Source organism: Sturnus vulgaris, chromosome 10 (assembly GCF_052056855.1).
Source record: "Sturnus vulgaris isolate bStuVul1 chromosome 10, bStuVul1.hap1, whole genome shotgun sequence".
Classification (NCBI taxonomy): Eukaryota; Metazoa; Chordata; class Aves; order Passeriformes; family Sturnidae; genus Sturnus; species Sturnus vulgaris.
The window spans coordinates 21,528,194-21,548,917 of record NC_142252.1 but is presented as its reverse complement, the minus strand read 5'-3'; the positions used below and the strand labels follow the sequence as shown (position 1 = coordinate 21,548,917).

General features: G+C 41.5%; 2 protein-coding genes across 9 annotated transcripts in view; one reads left to right on the top strand and one right to left on the bottom strand.

Moving 5' to 3' along the window:
- The first annotated feature begins 7,676 nt into the window (after positions 1-7,676).
- GPR160 (G protein-coupled receptor 160) lies at positions 7,677-12,884 on the top strand. Its single transcript, XM_014887083.2, has 3 exons — positions 7,677-7,891; positions 7,969-8,106; positions 9,131-12,884. Exon 3 carries the CDS (start codon positions 9,189-9,191, stop codon positions 10,206-10,208), a length of 1,020 nt encoding a protein of 339 aa, XP_014742569.1. The 5' UTR covers positions 7,677-7,891; positions 7,969-8,106; positions 9,131-9,188; the 3' UTR covers positions 10,209-12,884.
- PHC3 (polyhomeotic homolog 3) overlaps positions 11,082-20,724 on the bottom strand; it is a 29,575-nt gene continuing 19,932 nt past the window's right edge. For 7 of the 8 annotated variants that reach the window (XM_014887076.2, XM_088171047.1, XM_088171048.1 and 4 more), the window contains one exon: positions 11,082-19,515. In XM_014887076.2, the coding sequence (XP_014742562.1) occupies positions 19,361-19,515 (155 nt within the window). In that variant the 3' untranslated portion in view covers positions 11,082-19,360. The remainder of the gene's footprint in view (positions 19,516-20,724) is intronic. The other variant, XR_015805785.1, reaches the window with a different exon arrangement.

The following is a 20,724-nucleotide window of genomic DNA, read 5'->3' as shown; positions in this document are numbered from 1 at the left end:
AAGAGGCAGGAGAGTGTTGGTGTGCTCCCAAAGCTGGGTGGCTCCGAGCTGATGTGAAGTGACCATTAATAACTTTCTGTAAATCCCTGGAGGAGCCAGTGCTGTGTCTCCTGCACGTCCCTTCCCGCTGCCTCTGTGGAGGATGGACTCGAGGTCTTGGCTGACTGAGCATGGAAGAAGTTACAACTCAGCCTCTTTCCTCTCAAGGACTTTATATATTTGATTGTCTTCCCAGCCCATTCAGAGAAGATGAGGGTAAGAGAATTTTTTTTCCTATCCTAAATTGCTTCCCATCCTTCCGACGGCATTTGGGATGAAGATACCAATTTTTCAGATTGTGCAAATATATACATCATCATGGGTGCATTGATAAACAATTCATGGATATGGTGTATTTGCTTCTTAAATCCTGAATAGTTACTCCATAAAGAAACAGATAAATTGGATCACTTTTTTATTAATATAGCAAAAAAATTAAAGGACCCATTAACTAAAGAGATTGACTCCTGGCCACTTGTGTGTTATCAGTGATTAAAAGAGCTAACAAAGTCCTGTTTGTACCTCTGAGTGGGGTGTGTACAATGTGATGGGGAGAGCAGAGCCTGCACTGGGGCATCACAGGGCAGCCAAGCCCTGGACAAGGGACGTTTAAAATTTAATGCAGTGGGTTTCAGTTTTTTCAACTACATTTCCTCCTCCAAGTGAAATAACATTTCCAGGGCTGTGCTGAGCAAATCAAGTGGAAATAGTCAAATAAAAACTAATGTTGCCATCTGCTTCCTGTTCAGGGGGTGTATGCCACGTGGTAGTACTGCCCACCTGGGGACAGGTGTCTGGGTCTCAGAATTAACCATCAGACACTTGTGCTGTCACCTTAACAGAGTTCCAGGCTCCTGCAGCTTAGAAATTGAATTGGCCTTAAGTCCTCACTTGGTCTGCTGTGAACAGCTCTCATCTCTGAGGTGGGGTAAGAAGGATCTGGTCAGTGGTTAAGGAAAGAACTTCATGACTCATTACTCTAAGCTTGTTTTCCTAGAAATATCCCCCAAATACTTCTGAAGCATTTTGGAATAACGTAATGAAAGAAGTGATTACAACATGCCAGTAATAGCAAAATTATGAGTGGAGTTAAGGTACACAACAAACACTTCCAGTCCAAAGAGGAAATCACAAAAGGACTTGGCCATCTTTAGATTTTTGTATCAGGCATTTCAAAGTTTTTCTTAATGATTTTGATTTTTAACTAGGGTCTAGGATGACCTCATGAGAACAAATGTACATATTCTTAGTGAAAAATTATTCAAATAACTACACTACTAAAATGTCCTTCCTGCAATAAAATTTTATAGTGGTCTTATTGATATTCCTCCTAGTATAATTTTCTGAGTTTTTTTTTCTTTGGAGGAAGATATGATTTCTCCTATATATTCTTTTAAATTAAATAATTACTGGTAAAACACAAATGAATATTAATGCAAATCAGTATTTAGCAGAGATATTACACCCAAGTGTGCTCTGCTCTGGTACGGATACAGTAACCTCAGCTCACCTGTTGGGTTCTGGGGTCCTTAAACAGCCAGATCTTCTCTAGCAATTAAGAAGCAAGTAAAAATTATTTGATGAACTTGCTTATTTCTCTATCTGTAGAAAAGTTACAGTAGCAGGGGGATGGTAAGCAATTTTCAAACACTAAAGTTTGTTCATAGCAGCAGATCAGGGGGAGAATTTATGTTCCTCTACTGTGGATCATGCAGCAGATTTTTCTGGTGTTGTATATAAACAATAGGAGATAGATAGATAGATGATAGTTCATTTAGGCCTTTTTCTGTATGAAATAACACTGGCTGAAGTTCACTGAGCATTGTACTGCAGGAAGAAGGGCAGATAAGACTGGAGAATGTCTCAGTTCCTCAGTTCACTCTCATTACACTTTCCTAGGACTCATGAGGGGTGGCAGAAGCTTCTGCCCCATGGAAACACGAAATGTAGACAATGTAAACATGAAGTGTAGAAATGGAAAACACCTCCCAGGCTTGGCTTTTATGTTCCTGCCTGCAACCCCTGGCAGTTCTCACAGTGGCACTGAGCCCTCAGAGCCTTGCCAGGTTCTCTGCAGCTCCTCTGAGGATGCAATTCTTTCCTAACAGATTCACAGGGACAGCAAAGCAATGCTCCAGCCTCACAGCTGGCATGAAAAGCCCTGGGCAACAGAGAAACATCCTCTTCCAGCTGCAGGTGATTGACTGGCAGCAGTTGGACGTCCTGCCAGAATCCCTCCTGGACCTGTTGGCAGAATCAGTTCAAGTGAACTCAGCTTACAGAACAATCCCATTTCCTCTCCTGTGCCCTGCCCTGTGCCTCCCTCAGGCAGGTGCTGAGCTGGGCACCCCTTGCAGTATTCATGCCAAAATTTCTATATCCCACTCCAAACATGAGCACTTTACAAAATAAAATACACCTAAAAAACACCTGGAAAAAATACCACTGTGGAAAATGTAAGTCTCAGTTTGTGCACCCCTGTTTCAATCCCTGGAGAGGACAAAGATCAGCTTCACGTTCACTGGGTGTCCCAAAGCCTAAAAGAGCTTTTGGTTCCCAATGGGCATGACTGTACATGACAGCCCTGCTGTTCGTAACAGGGACTGATCACTGCTCCTTCCCCTCCCTCTCGTCCCCAAAATTTGCCTTATCCTGACTTAGATCAAATTTTCCAATAGGAAAGTTCTATATGTATTATTTCCTTGAGTTCTAGAAAGCTTGTATTTGCCTTACTTATATTGGAGTCTAAACTCTACATAAATTCAGAGTAGATCCACAGATTTGACCCACTACAAAACCAGAGCAGGAGACAGATTCTGGAGATAATTTCCTGCTCACACTCAGTGCTCAGGACCTGAATGTCTTCCCACTGCTCCTTCTGCCCTTTCCCAGCTATTCCTTTCCCTGCTGCTGTGGAAAGGGAGGGCTGTATCCCTGACACCTTGGCTGACATTTCATCCAGCTACTTCTCATACATTTTTAAAACCAAACCTTGAATCAGGCATGTTTGAACACCATTCTTTGTAACACTCTTTGTACAAGAAAGTCTGTATCAAGCATTTCCCAGGATCCAAAGCAGCTGAAATGCAACTTCTCTGGTTTTCAAGCAAGGTTTAGCACAGACAATCGTGCTGGACTCACCTTTTCTTTAGAATGAGGCAGCTCTTCTTAGGAATTACAGTCTGTCCTGGGAAACAGTCTCCACTTACTCACCAGCACTGCTGTGATAGATGAGTTGACTTTTAAATACAGCAGAGATGGATCAATTCTCTTGGACACCTTTAGCGAAGGAGTTGGTGACATTTAACTCTGCTGAGCCAGGCTGACCCCCAGCTCACTCCAGGGCATTCCTCGGGCTGCTGAGGTATTTTGTCTAAATGAGAAGGACTCACCCATTTGATTCTCAACCTTTCTGATCAACCCCTCTCTATAGAATCAGAATCAAACAGGAGATTTTTAGCTCTTCTATTACTGTCAGGATAAGCTGATGTTTGCAAAACACTCAGATGCAAGGCCTAGGACACTGGTTTCTAACAAACTTCTTCAAGTCCAAGGTACTGGATTGTTGAGCATCATTTATTATTGATTCTGACCAAGGGAGTGAGAGCAGAGTGGTGTGAGGTGGTCCAAGGCACTGTGCCCTTCTCACGCAGAGCGCAAGGAGAAGGGTGAAACAATCCTGTCAGTGTAAGTGAACTGAGACTGAAGCAGCTGCTGAATGTTTTCAATAGACTTCCTGGTAATGGCTGGTACAATTTCATTAGGGCTTCTCATTTTATTTAATAAAGCATTGGATTATTTTATTTGTAATTCAGAAACAGGTGCAGGAAAACAAAAGGCACATTTCCTGATAGTGTCCACAAAGAGTCCATTACTGCCTGGCTGACACAGAGGCATTCTCTTTGCCATGTGTATTTTCTTTTTTGTATGTAAAAATAATGATCACAGAAAAAAATTGTTTTGTGATAAAAGATTTCTGAGAGGGGAATTACTTTAGAGTTAGCAACAGCACTGTGCAAACAGTTTCACTGAAAGTTGAAGTAAAGAGGGAACAGTACTGGGTAAACACCGATCCTGCTTCTGATAAAGATCAAAGATTTTCTGCAGGTGGTAACAACCATTAATCCTCGTCATGTACAACAGAAGGCAAACACAGGAAAGGTTCCGTTTGTGATCCCTGAAGTCCCCTGGAGCCTGGATCTAGTGGGGGATGGAGGTGCTTAGGAGAGAGACACTCAGGCACTTTATCTTTGCTAATCAATAAAAACACAGAGCAGAGCCCCAGGTTACTCTCACTGGCCCTCACAGTAAATTCTTATTTTCTCTGTCTGACACGTGAGTGTTCAACCAGCAATTAGGCTGTTTGTAGGGAGTCAGAAGATGGAGTTTTGAATTCTTCACACTGAGGGTGAGATTGAAATTACATTTCTCCCCTTTTTAGCTTAGTTTTAAATGAAAGTGCCACAACAGAATTTGCTTAAATTGAAATCTAGTGAGAAGCAGTAAGATATTAAAAGGTTACAAAAGATTTTTAGCTCTGCTTTGGTGTTTGTGAGCAACACAAAGAGAGTCTGATCACACCCTGCACTCCACGTTGGCTTCTGTCTTAGTTTTGTGTTAAAATGACCAGTAAACCACGAACTGGGTTTTTTAATTACTGGTTCATGTAATTTAATTTCATGCAGTTTTTAGGGCTGTGCTTGTGCCAACTTTCTTCCAGTTCCTTGAAAAACTGTTTGTGTCAAAGACAAAAACTCATTAACACTGCAGTGACATCATGAGCAGCAGGAGAGGTTACAACTTTCCTTGCTTACACCTTGCAGTGACAGCACACAGCAGGGACACAAACCAAGGAAACACCAAGGCTGACACCAGCTCTGCATCTCTGGATTTTCACTGAAAAAGCAGAATTAGAATTGTGGAAAAAGTTGCCTTCAACTTAAAATAACTATGGAAGTGTGCTTCTTCTCAACAAGATCTTCCTAAAAACAAACTTGATTCTTTTAAGATGAGCACCTCAAATGATTGAAATGAGGATCCATCACATATTGTCTGTGCTTTTAAAGGATTCTCGAAAAATAAAATATCTTGCAAATGGGACATTGGTCAAGCATTTTCTTCTTTAAAAGTAAAGTTAATTAAAAATAAAGTTGGTTAAATATTTTACTGATTATATATTCTATTAGTTAAATATTCTATTAAAATTATAAAATCTTCATAAACTTGGTCTCCGAGCCATGCAGCTTTTCAGGACCAGCAGCTCCACAACCACTGGCCATTGCAAAACTCGGGTTGCTAATCCAGTGCTGACAAGGCACAAACCCTAACAGGGCATTAAACAGGCTCAGCTGAGTTACACCCAGTTAAAGGCACAGCCAGGGAAAAGGGAAGGATGCAAGCAAGGCTGTTAGACTGGCACTCACCTCACAGACAGACGTGTTCCAGAGAACACTCCATGGGGACATTCCACTGCCCCTGGCTGTGGGGACCATTCTCCTCCAGAGTGAGTCACCCCCAGCCCCTGGCTGGGAATGGGAATGCTCATAATCATTTGTGCAGGAGTTCACAGTCTGCAGCTTTCCCCACACGTGACACTAAAATGCATAAAAATGCATTTATCTCCTGTCTTTGCCCAAGTGGCTTGAGGTGTCCAAGATGACAACATAAATTGCTTGAAACACACAGAGGTGAGGTTCAAATTTACTCCTCTGCTCAACACAATAAAGGGACATGTGGCAATGAGCTTCTAAAGAACAGCACATCTCAAACAGGAAGAGCGGGGGAAAGTAAAGACTCAGCTCTAACTGCAGAGGAAGCACAGCCCACACTCCTTGAAAAGGAGTTGTATTCATGTTCTGCACCTACCCCTGTCTGAAGGAAACCTCCTGCCCTCATTCAGGCAGCAGCAACATGCAGGGACTCTGCTGGTCCCTATGCTGTTCCTCAGTGACTTCAGAGGCTGCAGTGCCCCATGGGGCTGCAGTGCTGACCTCCAGCACAGCAGGGAGGACAGGGTAGAGCCCAACACCTGTTCAGTGAGGACACTTTGTTCAATTACTGCTTCTTTCAGAAAATTATCAAGTTAGATTTGAAATTACAGGTGGTCTTTTTCTTGTTCCTTTTCCCTACAATGCTACTCTTTCCATTAAGTTGAACAACAGAATCCAAAATGTGAGCAACCAACAGCAGGAAACAGCCCTGAAGAAGGAAGGAAGCCTCTATGCAAATATCCTAGACAACACGGAACCACTGCATGATCTTTTAACAGACAGTTTTTAGAAGAGATTCTCTGTATTATTTTATATACCACTCTCCTCAAAGAGAGGTGCTTGTCAAGTACCTGCAAGTTTTCCTGTGAAGGAAGAGGCAGTCCTTATCCAACATGGAGTGAGCAGCTCCTGACTCACCAAGGACCTGCCAGCACCAAGCCCTGCATTTGATTTCCAGGATATCCCATCTTGTACCATCATTTCTCTGGGATAGAAGATGAAATAGAGCATTCAGGAGCAGAAAACAAGAGTAATCAGTGAGTTAAAACCAAACTTTCAAACAAGCACAAGGTGTTGGAGGGAAAGGGAAGCTGAGAAGTAACTACAGCATGAACAAAGGATGTAATGTGGGCAGAACTGCGCTCTGTGGGCCCTGCTGTGGAACACCTCCAGAAGGCTCACTGAGCACAGAGTTGACACAGTCTGGAGGTCACACACTCATTGGAATTTTTATCAGCAGAAAAATTGCCTAAACTTTCCCGGTCCCTTCCTGGTTCCTCATTCCCACCATCCAGGCATCTCCTCACACAGGGCTGTGCAGCAGTTTCTGCAGTCAGAAATAGAGACATGAGCAGAAACAAACCCAGATATCCAAACAGTTCATTTGCTCCCACCAGGAAAATCACTCTCATTGTGTTGCTCTGGGTTTGAACTAAGAAGAAAACTACCATGAAAGAATCAGTATTCAGATACTTGTGGGAGGACTGGGTGCTCTCAGAAAGTGCAATACTTCTGTCAGGTGTAAACATTTTCTTACTATACTCCAATTTGTGCAACAGTCCTAATAAACACTGTGTGGATAAGTAACTATCATGAATGCTGCTGACGATTGCTTTCAGCTGTCAGGTTTTACAGAATACTGATCTTGTTTTTCAATAAAAAAACCTACACACGTCACATATTTAGAACTCAAAATATTTATCTGCCACTTTTATAAGAATCTGGGCATCCCACTGTGCTGCACTTGGTGCTGGGGTACCATGAGGCTGCTTCACCATGCAACCTGTTCCCCAGGGCACTTATTTTGTGTTATATGTACTGTGTGTCATGTGTGCTGTGTGTGTTATATGTGTTATTCATGTTTATGTGTGCTATATGTTATGTATTACATGTTATGTGTCATGTGTGTTCCATGTTTCCTTAACAGCTGTTATATGTTCTATATCGTCTGTTCCATGTGTTCCATGTGCTGTATGTGTTATATACGTTACGTGGTACCTGTGTTTTGCCCTGTTTCCCCCGACACGAGCCCGCACCGTCGCTCCCCGCCCGCCCGGTCCCGCCCGGTCCCGCCCGGTCCCCGCGCTGGGGCGGGCGGAGGTGGCGGCTCCGCCGGGCGGGAGCGCGGAGCGGCGGCCGCAGGTGGGTGCCGGGGCTGGGCGGGGGGAGCCCGGGTGTCCCCTCGGAGCCCCCCGGGCTGCCTCCCTGGCTCTGGCTCCGAAGAGGAGCAGGAACCCGCCGGGAGCACCGGGCGCAGCGGCGGAGCCCGGCCGGGAGCGGCCGGGACGAGGAGCGGGAGGCGCCGGCAGCCGCGGGGTCCTCTGTGCGCAGGATGGGGGCTGTGCCCACACGGCCCAGCACAGGTGATTCCGCCTTACAATACTATTATTATTATTATCATCATCATCATCTTACTGAACGAGACCCTGTTTGCGTGCAGGCTCCCTCCTTTCTGCGTACACAAGTGCAGCGTCCAGTACCGGAAGACAAAACACACCGGAATTCAGCCGTACGGTAAAGACAGATCAGGCTTCAGAGGATGCACTCGAGCAAATGAAGAGTGAAGCAGCCAGCCCAGGTAGGCTTGTAAACCAACTCCATGGATGCTTCTCAGGTTGTGCTGCCAAGGACTTGTAGTTGCTGTAATTCTGCTCTCAGGACACACTAGCTCAAATGTGCAGTAACACAAATGTTCACTGGCTCTGGCAAACCCGTCATAAAATGCAGATGTCTGCTTAAATTTAAGCAATTTGCTGTTAACACAGAGCCTAAGAGTCAGTTCCTTTTTACAGCTGCCTTGGCTCTTCAGCTCTTCTTTGCTCTCACTGGGATCATAGACACCATTGTGCTTCTTTAAGGAGAGAGAAAATCAGATAAAACTGATTAGATAAAGCTGTCTTGCTCACATACACAGAGCCACCCTATATTGGCTTTCCTTAGGAATTAACACTTGGAAAAGAGTTATCATAAAGAAACCTGTGGAAGTCTGAAGGGAAAACCAGCTGAAGTCTCTGTCATTGTAGCCTAGAGATGAACAAAAAAGCCCAATTCAATAATGAAGCCCTTGTGCTTTGGATTGCCTTGGAGTTCCAAGATTTTTGTAGCAAAAAAAAAGGAGGTAATGCTTGAAAAAGCTTGATGCTTTTTCTGCTTAGGATATTAGTGCAGTCTCAAATTCCTACAGATTCTATGAGCATAATGAACTGTGATGCAGCACCTCCTACAGTGTCTTGTACGATTTCTGTCCTGTAATTTTTTCAGAAAATGCAGGAGCTCTGAAACCTCCATCCCTCTGCCCAGCTGGACAAAAGGACCTCTCCATGCCTTCTAAAGGGAAGGAACATAGTCAACCTTATTTCCTAAACCTTTCCTCGGGTCATTAGCTAGAAAAATAAATTATGTTGACCTTCTAACTCTCAAGAACGTAATTCAAAGAAAACAAAATTTAGGCAGTTGTTGATAATTTAATGATGAGTTAGTGAAGCTCTTTATTCTTCATTAAGGGGCCTGAAAAATTCAGACAAATTGGGTAGTTGCTACGATGGAACTAGTTGGTAGAGCTATACAGAAATACATTTTTACAAATGTTTTTATCTTTTCAGAGATGAAGCACTGCACTCTGTGACTTTTTTTTTTTTTTGCTGTCTTCACCACTGGAGGATGGCTGCCAGACTCTGTGAAAATGGTTCTGCTCAGTACCACTGCACCCACACCAACCAACCTCTTGAAATCAGCTACACGTTAGTCCTGATTATGCTTGGAAAAGTCTTCCTTGATTTCTTCATGTTGCAAATCAAGCCAAAGCCTGTGAAAGTCAGTTTTATGGGATACTTTTGCATTTCAGTGGCACTTCTCGATTTCACAGTGCTGCTGAGTATCTGTTTCATTTTCTGTTTTGAGGATTTTGCACTCTGGGGCATGCGATTCACAGAGTACCATATCTGCCTCTTCACTCAGATCACTTCTCTGACCTATGGGATTTTGCCTTACCCAGTGTATCTTGTGGCTACTCTGGATTATTACACCAGCATCTCCCAAACATCCCAATTCCCTACAAGAGCTCGGAAGTTACTTTATGTATTTGCTGTGGTGTTTATATGGATTTCTGTGATTTTTTGCACTCTCCAAGTTCCTGCTGTCTCTGAAGAGCTGGAAATGCACAATAGAGTTTCCCCTTCCCAGTGCCCTCTCTCTGGCAGCCTGCAGAGCTACTCGGTGTCGTGTGCCATGGTGCTGCTGCTGGGCACGGCTCTGCTGGCTCGCTGGAAGGAGGTGACAACCATGCTGCTGTCTGCCAGGCTCCTCTTCTTTTCCAGCCAGCCGGTGCTGATGTTCCCCTACATACCTAACAACAACACCACTTGCTTTAAGTGGCAGCTCTTGAGCAGGCTCCTCCTGTGTTTCCTTGGCACTTGGGCACCGTTTGTTGTTCTCCAGGTCGTGGTTCTGCTGCTGGGTGTGCAGATCCCAGCCTATGTGGAGATGAACGTGCCCTGGCTGTACTTCATCAACAGCTTTCTCCTGGCTGCAGCCTACTGGTGCCGGTGCCACGATGTGGAGCTGACAGAGGAGGGGTGGTGCACAGACCCCTTTGTCAGCTGGAAATTCTGCTTTGTGCCCTTCAACAATGAAAGCACAGAGCCAGCTCATAAGCCAGGCACAGTAATTGTCATCTGTTAATGAGCTGTCCGCTGCAAAGGCTGCAGAGAAGCAGAACACTGATGTAGCCGGGTCCTTTCAGACAACACAAGGAAACTTCTCCAGAGCTTCATTCCAAGGAAACAAGTCCAGTGTCCAGCAACACTTCAGTGAATATCGCACTGGAGTGCAGGACACCGGCAGCAAGCACTGCACGGCCAAGGAATTCAATTTCAAATTACATGTTTTAAAAAAACACTGCTTACATAGGACAAATTTTCAGTTGAACTTCATGTTTCTGACTAGAATTCTACACTTCCTTTAAGTGGAATTACCTCATGTTTTACAGTACAAAATGCAATAAAGTCTTCAAGGCTGGAGTTACATACAGATGTTGACCTAAGGTTCAAATGACTCTTTGAAGTGTATTTTGTTGTTAAAATGTGGATTTTTGTCAGTTTGACGGAAAGGGTTGCTGTCTGTTCAACAAGAAATAACTTATTTTAGTTGAAATTACAACTCCTACAGAAATAGAAACTTTATATAGTACAAAACCAGTGCAAGATGTGCAAATTCCATAACCACAGGAGAGATGCTGTTTCGTTGTTTCTTTGCTGCTGCTCCTCTGAGGTACATGAACATATTAAAAATTAAATAATTACAGCAACAAGCATCAAGGTTAGCTGCTATACATAAATACATGCCCGAAGTTAAAGAATGGTTTAAATTAAAATATAGCTTATTTTGAAGCGAAAATACTTTAAAATAATTAAATATGAAGTGGGACTACTTTAGCAGGGGAAGAATTAGTCACGCTTCTAGCAAAAATACGCTCAATTTTCAAATTCTTATGAGTTTTACAATGGACTTACACAAAATCAAATTAAGAGAAATAAATGATACACAACCAAAGCAGACAAATGAAATTAGCATTTATTTCTGAAGCACTAAACTCACAATACAATATTGTATTGAAAGAGAAACTAAGTAAATGATGCTGTAGGTTGGTTAATTGTCCCCCAGACCCACAGGGAACAACGATTTCACACAAGAATACCCATTAAGAAAACTCTGCAGATAACAAAAGGTGCAATTACAAGCAAGTTTAAGCAGCATAGTATAAGGTGCTTTGTTTCAGCATTTGTAGGATGGATTTGCCCATTAACAGACAGATTGAAGAAATGTCACTTTTACAGATCATAACATATGAGAGAATCTAAAATTCATTCACATGCTAGTTGGTAATGGGAAAGTGCTTCTTAAAAAAATTATTCACAAAGATCATACTTTTACATAGTTCATGGTGTGCTCTTCAACCGTAAAATTTAAATTTTGGGAAATCATTTATTATATATCAATTATAGAGATAGATTTAATTGCAGAATTTAATACTATATGGGTTAAATTTTCTTATAAAAGAATATTCCAGTATTTCACTCCATAAGAATACACAATCACATCTCAATCATAAATTAATCTTTGATTTCAGAAACATATAAAAATCCAATTACTTTAATTTATTACTTCACCCCACATAGTGCTTCTTTCACCCACAGTCTGTGGTAAATTTCTTTGAGGTTTCTGTGATGCAATCAAAATGGGACAAGCATTTTTCAGCAGTAGAAAATGGTTTTGGGGGAAACCTGTTTAAAAGGCCATCAAAAGGACAGTAAATGATTGAAAACTGGATTTTAAAACTAGTGCAATAAGAGGAGGCAATGCTTAGCAACATAGTTTGAAGTGTTTGGCACGACAAATCATTTCATTTTTTATGCTGGAAAATACTTGGTACTTGGAGGAAATTCTATTTCCATGTTAAAGGTAGGAAAGCACATGCAATGTTAACTGGAAAAACAACCCTAAGTAATCACTCCCTGCTCTCTCAAGCTGTAATTGCTGTTATTTAGTGCTGGAGATGCTATAGAATAAACCATGGCTAAACACAGGGCTTTGACACAGCATTTCTTCAGGTTTTATAGAAACTGGACACCCACGGAAATGGGGCTGACAAAATATTTACAAAACCTAATTCCATTTAAAAATCAGCAAATACATGAAATAGAGGAATGCACCAGGCATTTCAGAATCATGAAATAACTAATCCCTACAGACTCAGCAGGCAGGGGGAAATTCCTCTTTTAAAGTTCGTTCCACACCAGATGAAGGCAAAGCTATTTTCAAGTTCATTTCAGGTGTTTTGCATGATAAGTCTCACCCTTCTGAATCACTAACATGCACAGAACTGGAACTGCAACCAGTTGGGTGAGGCTGCTAACATGTTTTATTTATCAGTATGGTTCAGCTTCCCAAGCCCTAATTAAAGTTTACACAATCCTGTCTGCCCTAACATGCCAGAATTCCTGTAGCTGCTGCAGTGCTCATAGAGCCACTTGAAGTTTTTAACATTTTTTACAGGGAATCCACAACATGCAGCCAAAGGAAATATTAATGAATTGATGTTACATTACTGTATTACTTGTCAAATTTGTTCTTTCTTTTTGTGCAAAAGTGCCAAAGAGCATCAGCTTTTAGGCTGCCACCTCCATCGAGGAGGCAGCAGTGGCACTACAGGTCTCCACCAGCATCCAACTGTGGTGCCTGAGCCTGCCAAGTGACTATTTTAAAATGTATTAATGGTGACTCTCTCTGCAAGCCCACTTTTATCCTTGGCATTCATGGAAGGAGACATCAGCTGTGCAGTGATCTCCATCCTACTGCCTTCCTAACAATTGTGTCTTTTCCTCTGTGCAATTTTTTTTTTTTTTTACCTGGTGCTTCTGGGCAGTCCCAACACTGGTGCCTGTACCATACCTCTCTAGAACAGGGTGACAGTTTCACTGCCAAAGAGGACAGAAGCTCTGCCAGGAAGGTGGAAATATCTGAAATAAAAGAACTACAGATAACCACTTCTAATTTCCTCTGTACAGCACTTCTTGTGCTGTGCCAGCAACTAACGGCCTTACACTATTCAAATACCTTATGGTGCTTAATTCTTATAAGATTATTTGAGATTAATGCTAACAGCTAAGTTGTTAACCCTTTATAGGAGACTTCTGTGCTTTTCTCATTTAAAGAATCTCTTACAAATCAACATTGATTTTAATAAGATATTCTATGTGTTTTCAACTCTAAACAGAATATTTGGCACTCAATGATAAAACCCTTCATCTTTACACACATCTTTCCTGGTCAGTACTGGCTTGTTTATTCTATAACACAAAGACTACTTGGAAAGGGAGTTGGGTGTGCAGAATCCCTCATTGTTCTTTCCAAAAGTGAATTTGCAAAAAGCTGCCAGAGGATGGAAGCATCCTGGCTGGGTAGTGGAGGACAACACAAGCCTCCACAGGCTGCCCAGGATTCACCCACAAAGCAGATCTACCTCATGAATCAAAGACATTTGTGCTTCAAGTCTAATCCCATTATCAGCACAGATACCTTGGTTATTACCCAGCAACAACACCACAAGCCTGTCAACAACCTTATGTACCAAAGCATTGCTTCATAAACACAATTAGAATGCTCCTTCAGTGTTACGTATTGCACTTAAACAGTGTTTATGATCACAATTCGATGAATGCACAATTGTGCTCAAGTTACAATTACTTCTAGATGGAAAAAGTCTTTTAAAATATCATTTTTCTAGCTCCTTACTGTACAGAGTCACTTGGATAATTCAACAGGAATACTTGCTGGAAGTTTAAAGAATTTTAACTTGAGATCTGTTCATAACACTGGCTCCCAGAACTGCACCTCAGAAAAGTTAAATCCATAGCTACAAAAGCTGGACTATGAGCTTACTCTATACCTGCAATTACCAGCATATTCACATCACTGAACTTTGCTTTTTCCCTTCCACTTTGCTGTAAGAGATCAGAAAATACTATGCAACCTTCAAATGAATGAGCAGGTGTTACATGCAGAGGTTACACAAACCTACACAGCAGTTTAGGATGGGGTGTTGAGCACATGTGGAAGTGCTGATCATGAGACCCAGGGGATAAAGCAGGACACAAAATGTTCCAGCTCCCAAGAGAGCAAAATGCCATGCTCAGAAATTGAGTGGGGAAAGAAATGTCAGATTTCCAAAGAGATGAAGATGGTAAAAACAAACCAGGCTGATTCTCATGGATTAGGGTAATGTGTGCTCACTGCCTTGGTGCTCAGTGTCCCAGGCCCTGACTCCATCAGCTCAGACCAGGGACAGCTTCCTGTAAAAGCTTCCTGAAAAACCCACACAGCTGGCACCTGTCTGGAGCATCACGATTTGCAAAGCCATCCAGGGGATGTAACTACACAGAACCTTTCAGGTCTAAATAAACTCTCATGACTAAAGGCAAATGCTTTTAAAATTAAGTTAATTTAGGCTCATCTTAAATGAACTAAGCATTAAATGAATTTGAAATTTCTTTCTCCTCACAGTATTTCTTGTCTGAGACTACAGCTCACTATGCAAGAGTGACTTGAAAACTAATTCCCTATGAACAATTAACACTTTACACTGAAATTATTAATTGATAGATCTGCTCATACCTGTTCCACTCAGCACTGAACAGGAACAGTGTATTTAAAACAAAATACTCTAAAAATACTCTATTAGCTTCTGTCCATCTCTAATAAACTAATTTAGGTGAATATTAAAGAACTATCCTAAATTGATTGTTTTGCACAGTCATTATCTGCAGCCTAAAACAATCAATGAGAAAATACCTGGTTAATGATGACAAATACATTTCTAAGTATATGCTAACAGGACATCTCTATACAATACTGGTGAGAAAATGACCCTGCAAGCTTTTATACATGCTGAGTTTTAATATGAGCAGTCTCAGTACAATCAGAAGAACTCATGTTATAAATTATAGGGATGTCTCATTATTTGCAAAACCAGGACTCAACACAGCTGTCACTGAATTCTTTGATCACTCAGAGCTGTAGATTTGTCACTGTGTAAGAAATCTGTTGAGCTCTTGAGGTGGAAGTTTCTGCATGGATATTGTGATATTAGAATGAGAATATCCATCTGAAACTGGCATTAGTTGTAGCTGCCATGCCAGGCAGTGACACACCACACCCAGCCCAGTCTCACAACAAACTGCTATTCAAATTATACTTCAGTGGTTTTGTACCACTTATTTATTTCCTTACACTTCAAGATACAGAAATGATGCAAAAGCTATCTCAGATCTGCCCAAACAGTTGGTTTTATCCCATCATTTCCTCTTCCTGCCACATCTGCAGTTACAAAGGACTCCATCTGTTCTGTCCAAAAGGCTGGATTCCTTTTTGGACAAAGCACAGGTGGAAGCCAGGGATTAAATACCAGCTTTCACAGGAAAGAAATGAGGAAATGGATGCTTGCAGGACATTAATCTTCTATTTGAAATGTCCCGTTGACAAAAATCTAGCAAACGCTTTACCCTGCATCAAGAACTTCATTTCTGGAAAAAACATGATAAGTTAATGGGTAAAGAATGGATTTACAATGCAGCCTGTTTAAAAACCCTTCAGACATTCTGGTGAGCCAAAACAACTGGCACTTGAAGTCAGTGGAGGTAGCCAAGCTTCCTCAGGGGAATGCCCTGCTCCTGCTGCAAAGCAGGGATGCTGAGTGACATGAGCCAGGTGGATCAGGGGAGGCTGCACACCGATCTTGATCATTCATGTGCAATTCTTTAAAACCCCAAACAAACCCTGACGCTGAGACAAGTGTCACAGTTCTGTTCTACTGGATGAAACCTTGACAGCCACCTTCAGCCCAGTGCTCTGCAAAACGGCCTTGCCCTGAGCTAATGCTGCAGTTTTCATTAAGGAGTAGGTAGGACGGAGAGTGGTGGAGAAAAAGGAAGGGAAAAAGCCATGGAATGTATCTCCCTTCTGAGCTATTCCTATAGAAGCTGAAATACTGCAAACATTACTGTGAGGGGTAGCCTGCAACACCGTAAGTCTCAATACAGAAAGCAAAATCTCAGGAAATAAAGAGAATAAAAAATATTTCTTGTCACATCCTGTGAGAACAAGTGTTAAAATACAATTAAAATCTTTAATACTTCTTTTGCAAGAGGATACGGCCAAACGTATGGGAAAGCCATGGAAAATGGTAGTATAAGCCTGGGAAAACCTCCCCTACCTGTACAGCAAGTGGCCAGTATGTAAAATGGTTCTGGAGGACTGTTACTCTAAGTATTATATTGCTTTTTTGAGCAAATTCTTAAGCTTCCCAAGTAGACTTCAGTTGCACTTGGAAATTTTCCAGCCTATTTTCAGATTCAAGTGTGAATTTTTTAAAAGTTGATTTTATTGACACAACTACACTGGCAAACACTCCCACACAAGTGCACTTCCATCAGTACAGGTTGGTATAGCTGTGTCTGCTTTTAAGTTCCAGTTAATAGCCAAAATCACTGAAGAAGAAAAACTTTCAATATGCACAAGAACCACATTCTAAGCTGTTGCATACATGAATATTTAAAGCATAACTCATTATCTGCGGCTCTCCCAAACCCACAGGGAATGTTACATACCAGACAAACAGGACCAGATGTGCCTTACTGGAGTCTGCTCTGAGCTCCTGGCACCTGGCAGTGATTATGGCTGAACTGGACACAAACACTAGCTGGAGAAGCTCTCCTGAAAGCTGTCTAATAAAGCAAAATTAAAGCAGCCATGAAATTCTCATGCATGTAACACTGATTAACTACAGGTCTAAATAAGACCCCTAAGTCCACATTTTCTAGTACACCTTAAGCCATTATCAAACCACATTTATGTATCCCTACTTTTTACATTGCCTAAGAACAGTACAATCAGAAGACAGATTAAAAATTAGCCAGTGAGATTTCTGTATAAAAATAATAAAACTTTAAGACAAAAGCCAAAGGATAAATATCTAAGATATCTTTAGTCTTCAGTTAGCTCATCAAAACGGAACATATCCTTTAGAACATATGTTACAGATATGCTACACTGTGTATCTTACAGAAATGCTACAAATGGGAACCCACTGTCTCCATCATTTGAATGTCTTTCAAATGAATGTTAGCAAGCGTTGAAACTTCAACTAAGAAGTTTATTTTACAACAGTAACTGAAAACAGAAAAAAAAACAAATTAGAAAGTGCTTAGCGACTTCCCTCCAAAATAAACCCAGGCATCAATTCATCCTCTAAAGCTTTGGTGCCGTTTGGATAAAGGCTCTCACCACATACCAGCGTGCAACTGCAATGTGTTGTCCTAACTTGCAGCTTCAGTGGTTAATGAAAACGTTAATAACATCTGCTATTAGCAAGCTCAAACTGTTGGAATTAAGAACAATGATTCTAACGTCGATCTCCAGAAGGTAATGGTAGAAAATCAGTTAATGGAAACAAAGCAATAGTCTAATTAAAGGAAAATGAAGCACAGATTTTTCTGTAATCCAAATTTACTCTTTAAGGTCATCAGTTAAATAATATACATATTCATCTGTCTATCACAAACCTGCCTTTTAGCCAGTGTATGTGCATTAACTCCTTTTGATCTAGGGCAGCAGTTCTCAAACTTTAGGTCAGTTCCTCTTCTCTTCAGAAATACTGTACAGCCCCCTGAATACCTCCCTACACAACCATATATTATGCAGTGATTTGCATAAAATACAAAAAAAATACATTATTTGCAGACACATACACATACTTAATTCAAATATACACAATGACTATCAGCACACATACCCTTCTTTCCCTAAACAAGAGCTTAGGGATCCAGGTCTGTACATAAGGGGAGTGGAGCTGCAAAAGGGAGGGAACAGAAGGACAAAATACATCAAAGAGCATCCGTACACAGGTGGTGGGGAAGAAGAGGCCAAGAAGATGCTGCTGCCTCAGAGCCCAGGCAGCTTCCAAGAGCATCAGTAACTGGAGAAATGTATTTGTTCCACAGAGTGTGAGAGAGGGAAGATGGAGGGGGACACTAAAATCCCACCATCTGGGTCTGCAGCATCCAAGACAAAATCTCCTGCCAGAGGGACAATGCAGGGCCCTTGGATATTCCTCCCAGGGTTGCCAATGTGGACATTCCTCCTGCTGACCTGCAGCTCCAGGCTCCCTCATGGCAGCAGCAGCTGCTCCTGCACAAGCTGAGGGGGCTCACTGCTCCTTCCTCAGAGTACTGCAAATGCAGCTCACACTGGCCACTGGACAAGGAAAAGGTGCTTTGAAGCTTCCAGTGAGGCAATGGGGATGCACTACAGGGAAAGGCATGTTAGAAGAGGTATCAAGAAGAACATCCGAGCTATGCTGTCCCTTCTCTACCTCCAGTCTCTAAAGCAGTTTGTCTCAACATGATCTGGTCCTGGCTGCAGTTTTCAGCCCCTCACACCCAGGCATTTGGGAACCTGAACCCTGAGTGCTCACATACTTCCTCAGGGTCCACTCTGAACCCTCATTTGAGAACTGCTGGTCTAGCTTAACTAGCAGCATGTGAAACTACAAACCTAACACTTAATGCCCCCTTAGTGCATAGCAGCATTCAAAGAGTAAAGTAACATGTGCTTCAGTTACCTCTGGCAGGAGTGTCAGTAGCCTGATCATGAGGATTTTGATGAGACATCTACATGGTTTATAGAATTTTACAGACTTCAAGAAAATACTATAGTGGCAGAGATGAAGGTAAGCCTACATGAGGAAAACCAGCTGCCAACCCACCCCTTACAAACAATTTGCTCAAGACTAAAACAAACTCAGAGAGCACAACTAAATGCATAGCATTTTACTGGTACTAGTGCTTCCACAGGGCCTGTGGACACTTCTGTTAGTTCAGTCCAAACACTGCTGTATGTGGGAAAAATCTTTCAGAATACAGCAACACAATTTAAATGGTGTCTAGACTGGGGTGGGGACTGGGGTGTTAACCATAACTCATAAGATGAAGTACATGTTGGGGTATATCTAACCTACCACAGCATATTTCACTTCATGTTTTCCCATGAAAAAGTTCAACTCAAAGCATTACTCAGGCTTTACTATAAACCTATTAGTTGTTGAAAACTACAGAGGACACCTGGTATAATCAAAGGAACATTTTAAAGTCTTTACGTGGGGAAAGCCCCACCTACTTAACAAAACATCACAGTAACACTCATGCCACAGTGAAGATGTTGGCATATTACTGTTGGTTCTGTCACTGAGAAACTGTTGTTTAAACCTTCATGTTCACCTCCTAGGATTCTTTCAAGGAATTGATACGTGCACAGATTTTCAATGCAGGTCCAAGCTTAATATTCATTGCACTCATAAGGTGATCCTCCTTCAACAAGAGGAGAGCCTGTCCATCAATTTCTTGTGCTCTAAATTCATCTGCAATATCTTGACAACCTAAAGGCAATAAAAAAATATGATTACTGGTTTAGAAATGTCCATTATTAGATCCAATCATTTTGTCCACATCAGAGCTTTTCAGCTACACATTTCCCAGTGCTCATCCCTTTAGCTTGTTGAATCTAAATTACATACAAGAGTTCAGTATTATTATGGGAATTCTGAAATAATACGAAAGTAATTTTTACTACAGCCTCTAATTACACCGTATTTATTGGAGAACTACTTACTGGGAATTTCAAGTCCCAGTAAAGACAATTTTCATTTCATTAAGAGGAACAACCTCTCATCATTGGAAGAGATTGGGAAAACAGCACTGAAATTGCAATCAGGAACATAATTCAAGTGGGTTCTTTCCAGCAATAAAAAGATACTATTATCTAATTCTATAAAAGACAACTATATTATACTGCTATGTGCAGTGAGAACATCCAAATAGCTAGCATTTCCAAAAGGAGTTAATTCCATCTGTGTGTTACACCACTAAGGTAAGGAAACGAAGTTTTGATGTATGGGCTTTGGCACAACCATTTCATGAAGATATTTATATCATTAGTTATCAGAGTGAATATTCTACACACAGCAGAAACTCACTTCACAAGTGCAACTTTAAAGTGGTTGGACCCTTTTTTTCCATGTTAAACTCCTTTTCTCAACATGAAATACTAGTCTCAGGTTAGTGAAGATCACAACATATAAAAAAGATTCAACATGGGTTGGACTGTCCCAAATAACGGAGGGCCCCTTTCCACTGAAGAACCCCATGGAAATAAACGTTCCTCCAAAGATGTTCTGGACATGTGCTGAGCAGAATCAGCCAGTTGTGTCTGGCTCTATGGCAGCTCTGCTAGATGGATAAATGTCTTCTAACAACATCCATGAGAGCACTCATTGTCAGTTGTTTATTTGAAGCTTCTTTACCCCAGCCATGTTTTTAATGGGGTTTTTTAACACATTTGTGTTCTCAATCCAGCTGTCTCTCCATCTGTCTCACAGCCTTTCAGACACACTTGAATTTGTGCTCCACTTTCCATTCCTGATTTCAATTATTCCTCAAGTAAGCTTATTTTTTGGCATTTTTACATTTTCTCTTTTTAAAAAGTACACTGTTATAGAGATATGAAATTACTGTGAAGAACTTTTCTACCTAGATGACAGCAACTAATTCCCTTGTGTGTTCAGATTTAAATTCCATAAAGAATAGAT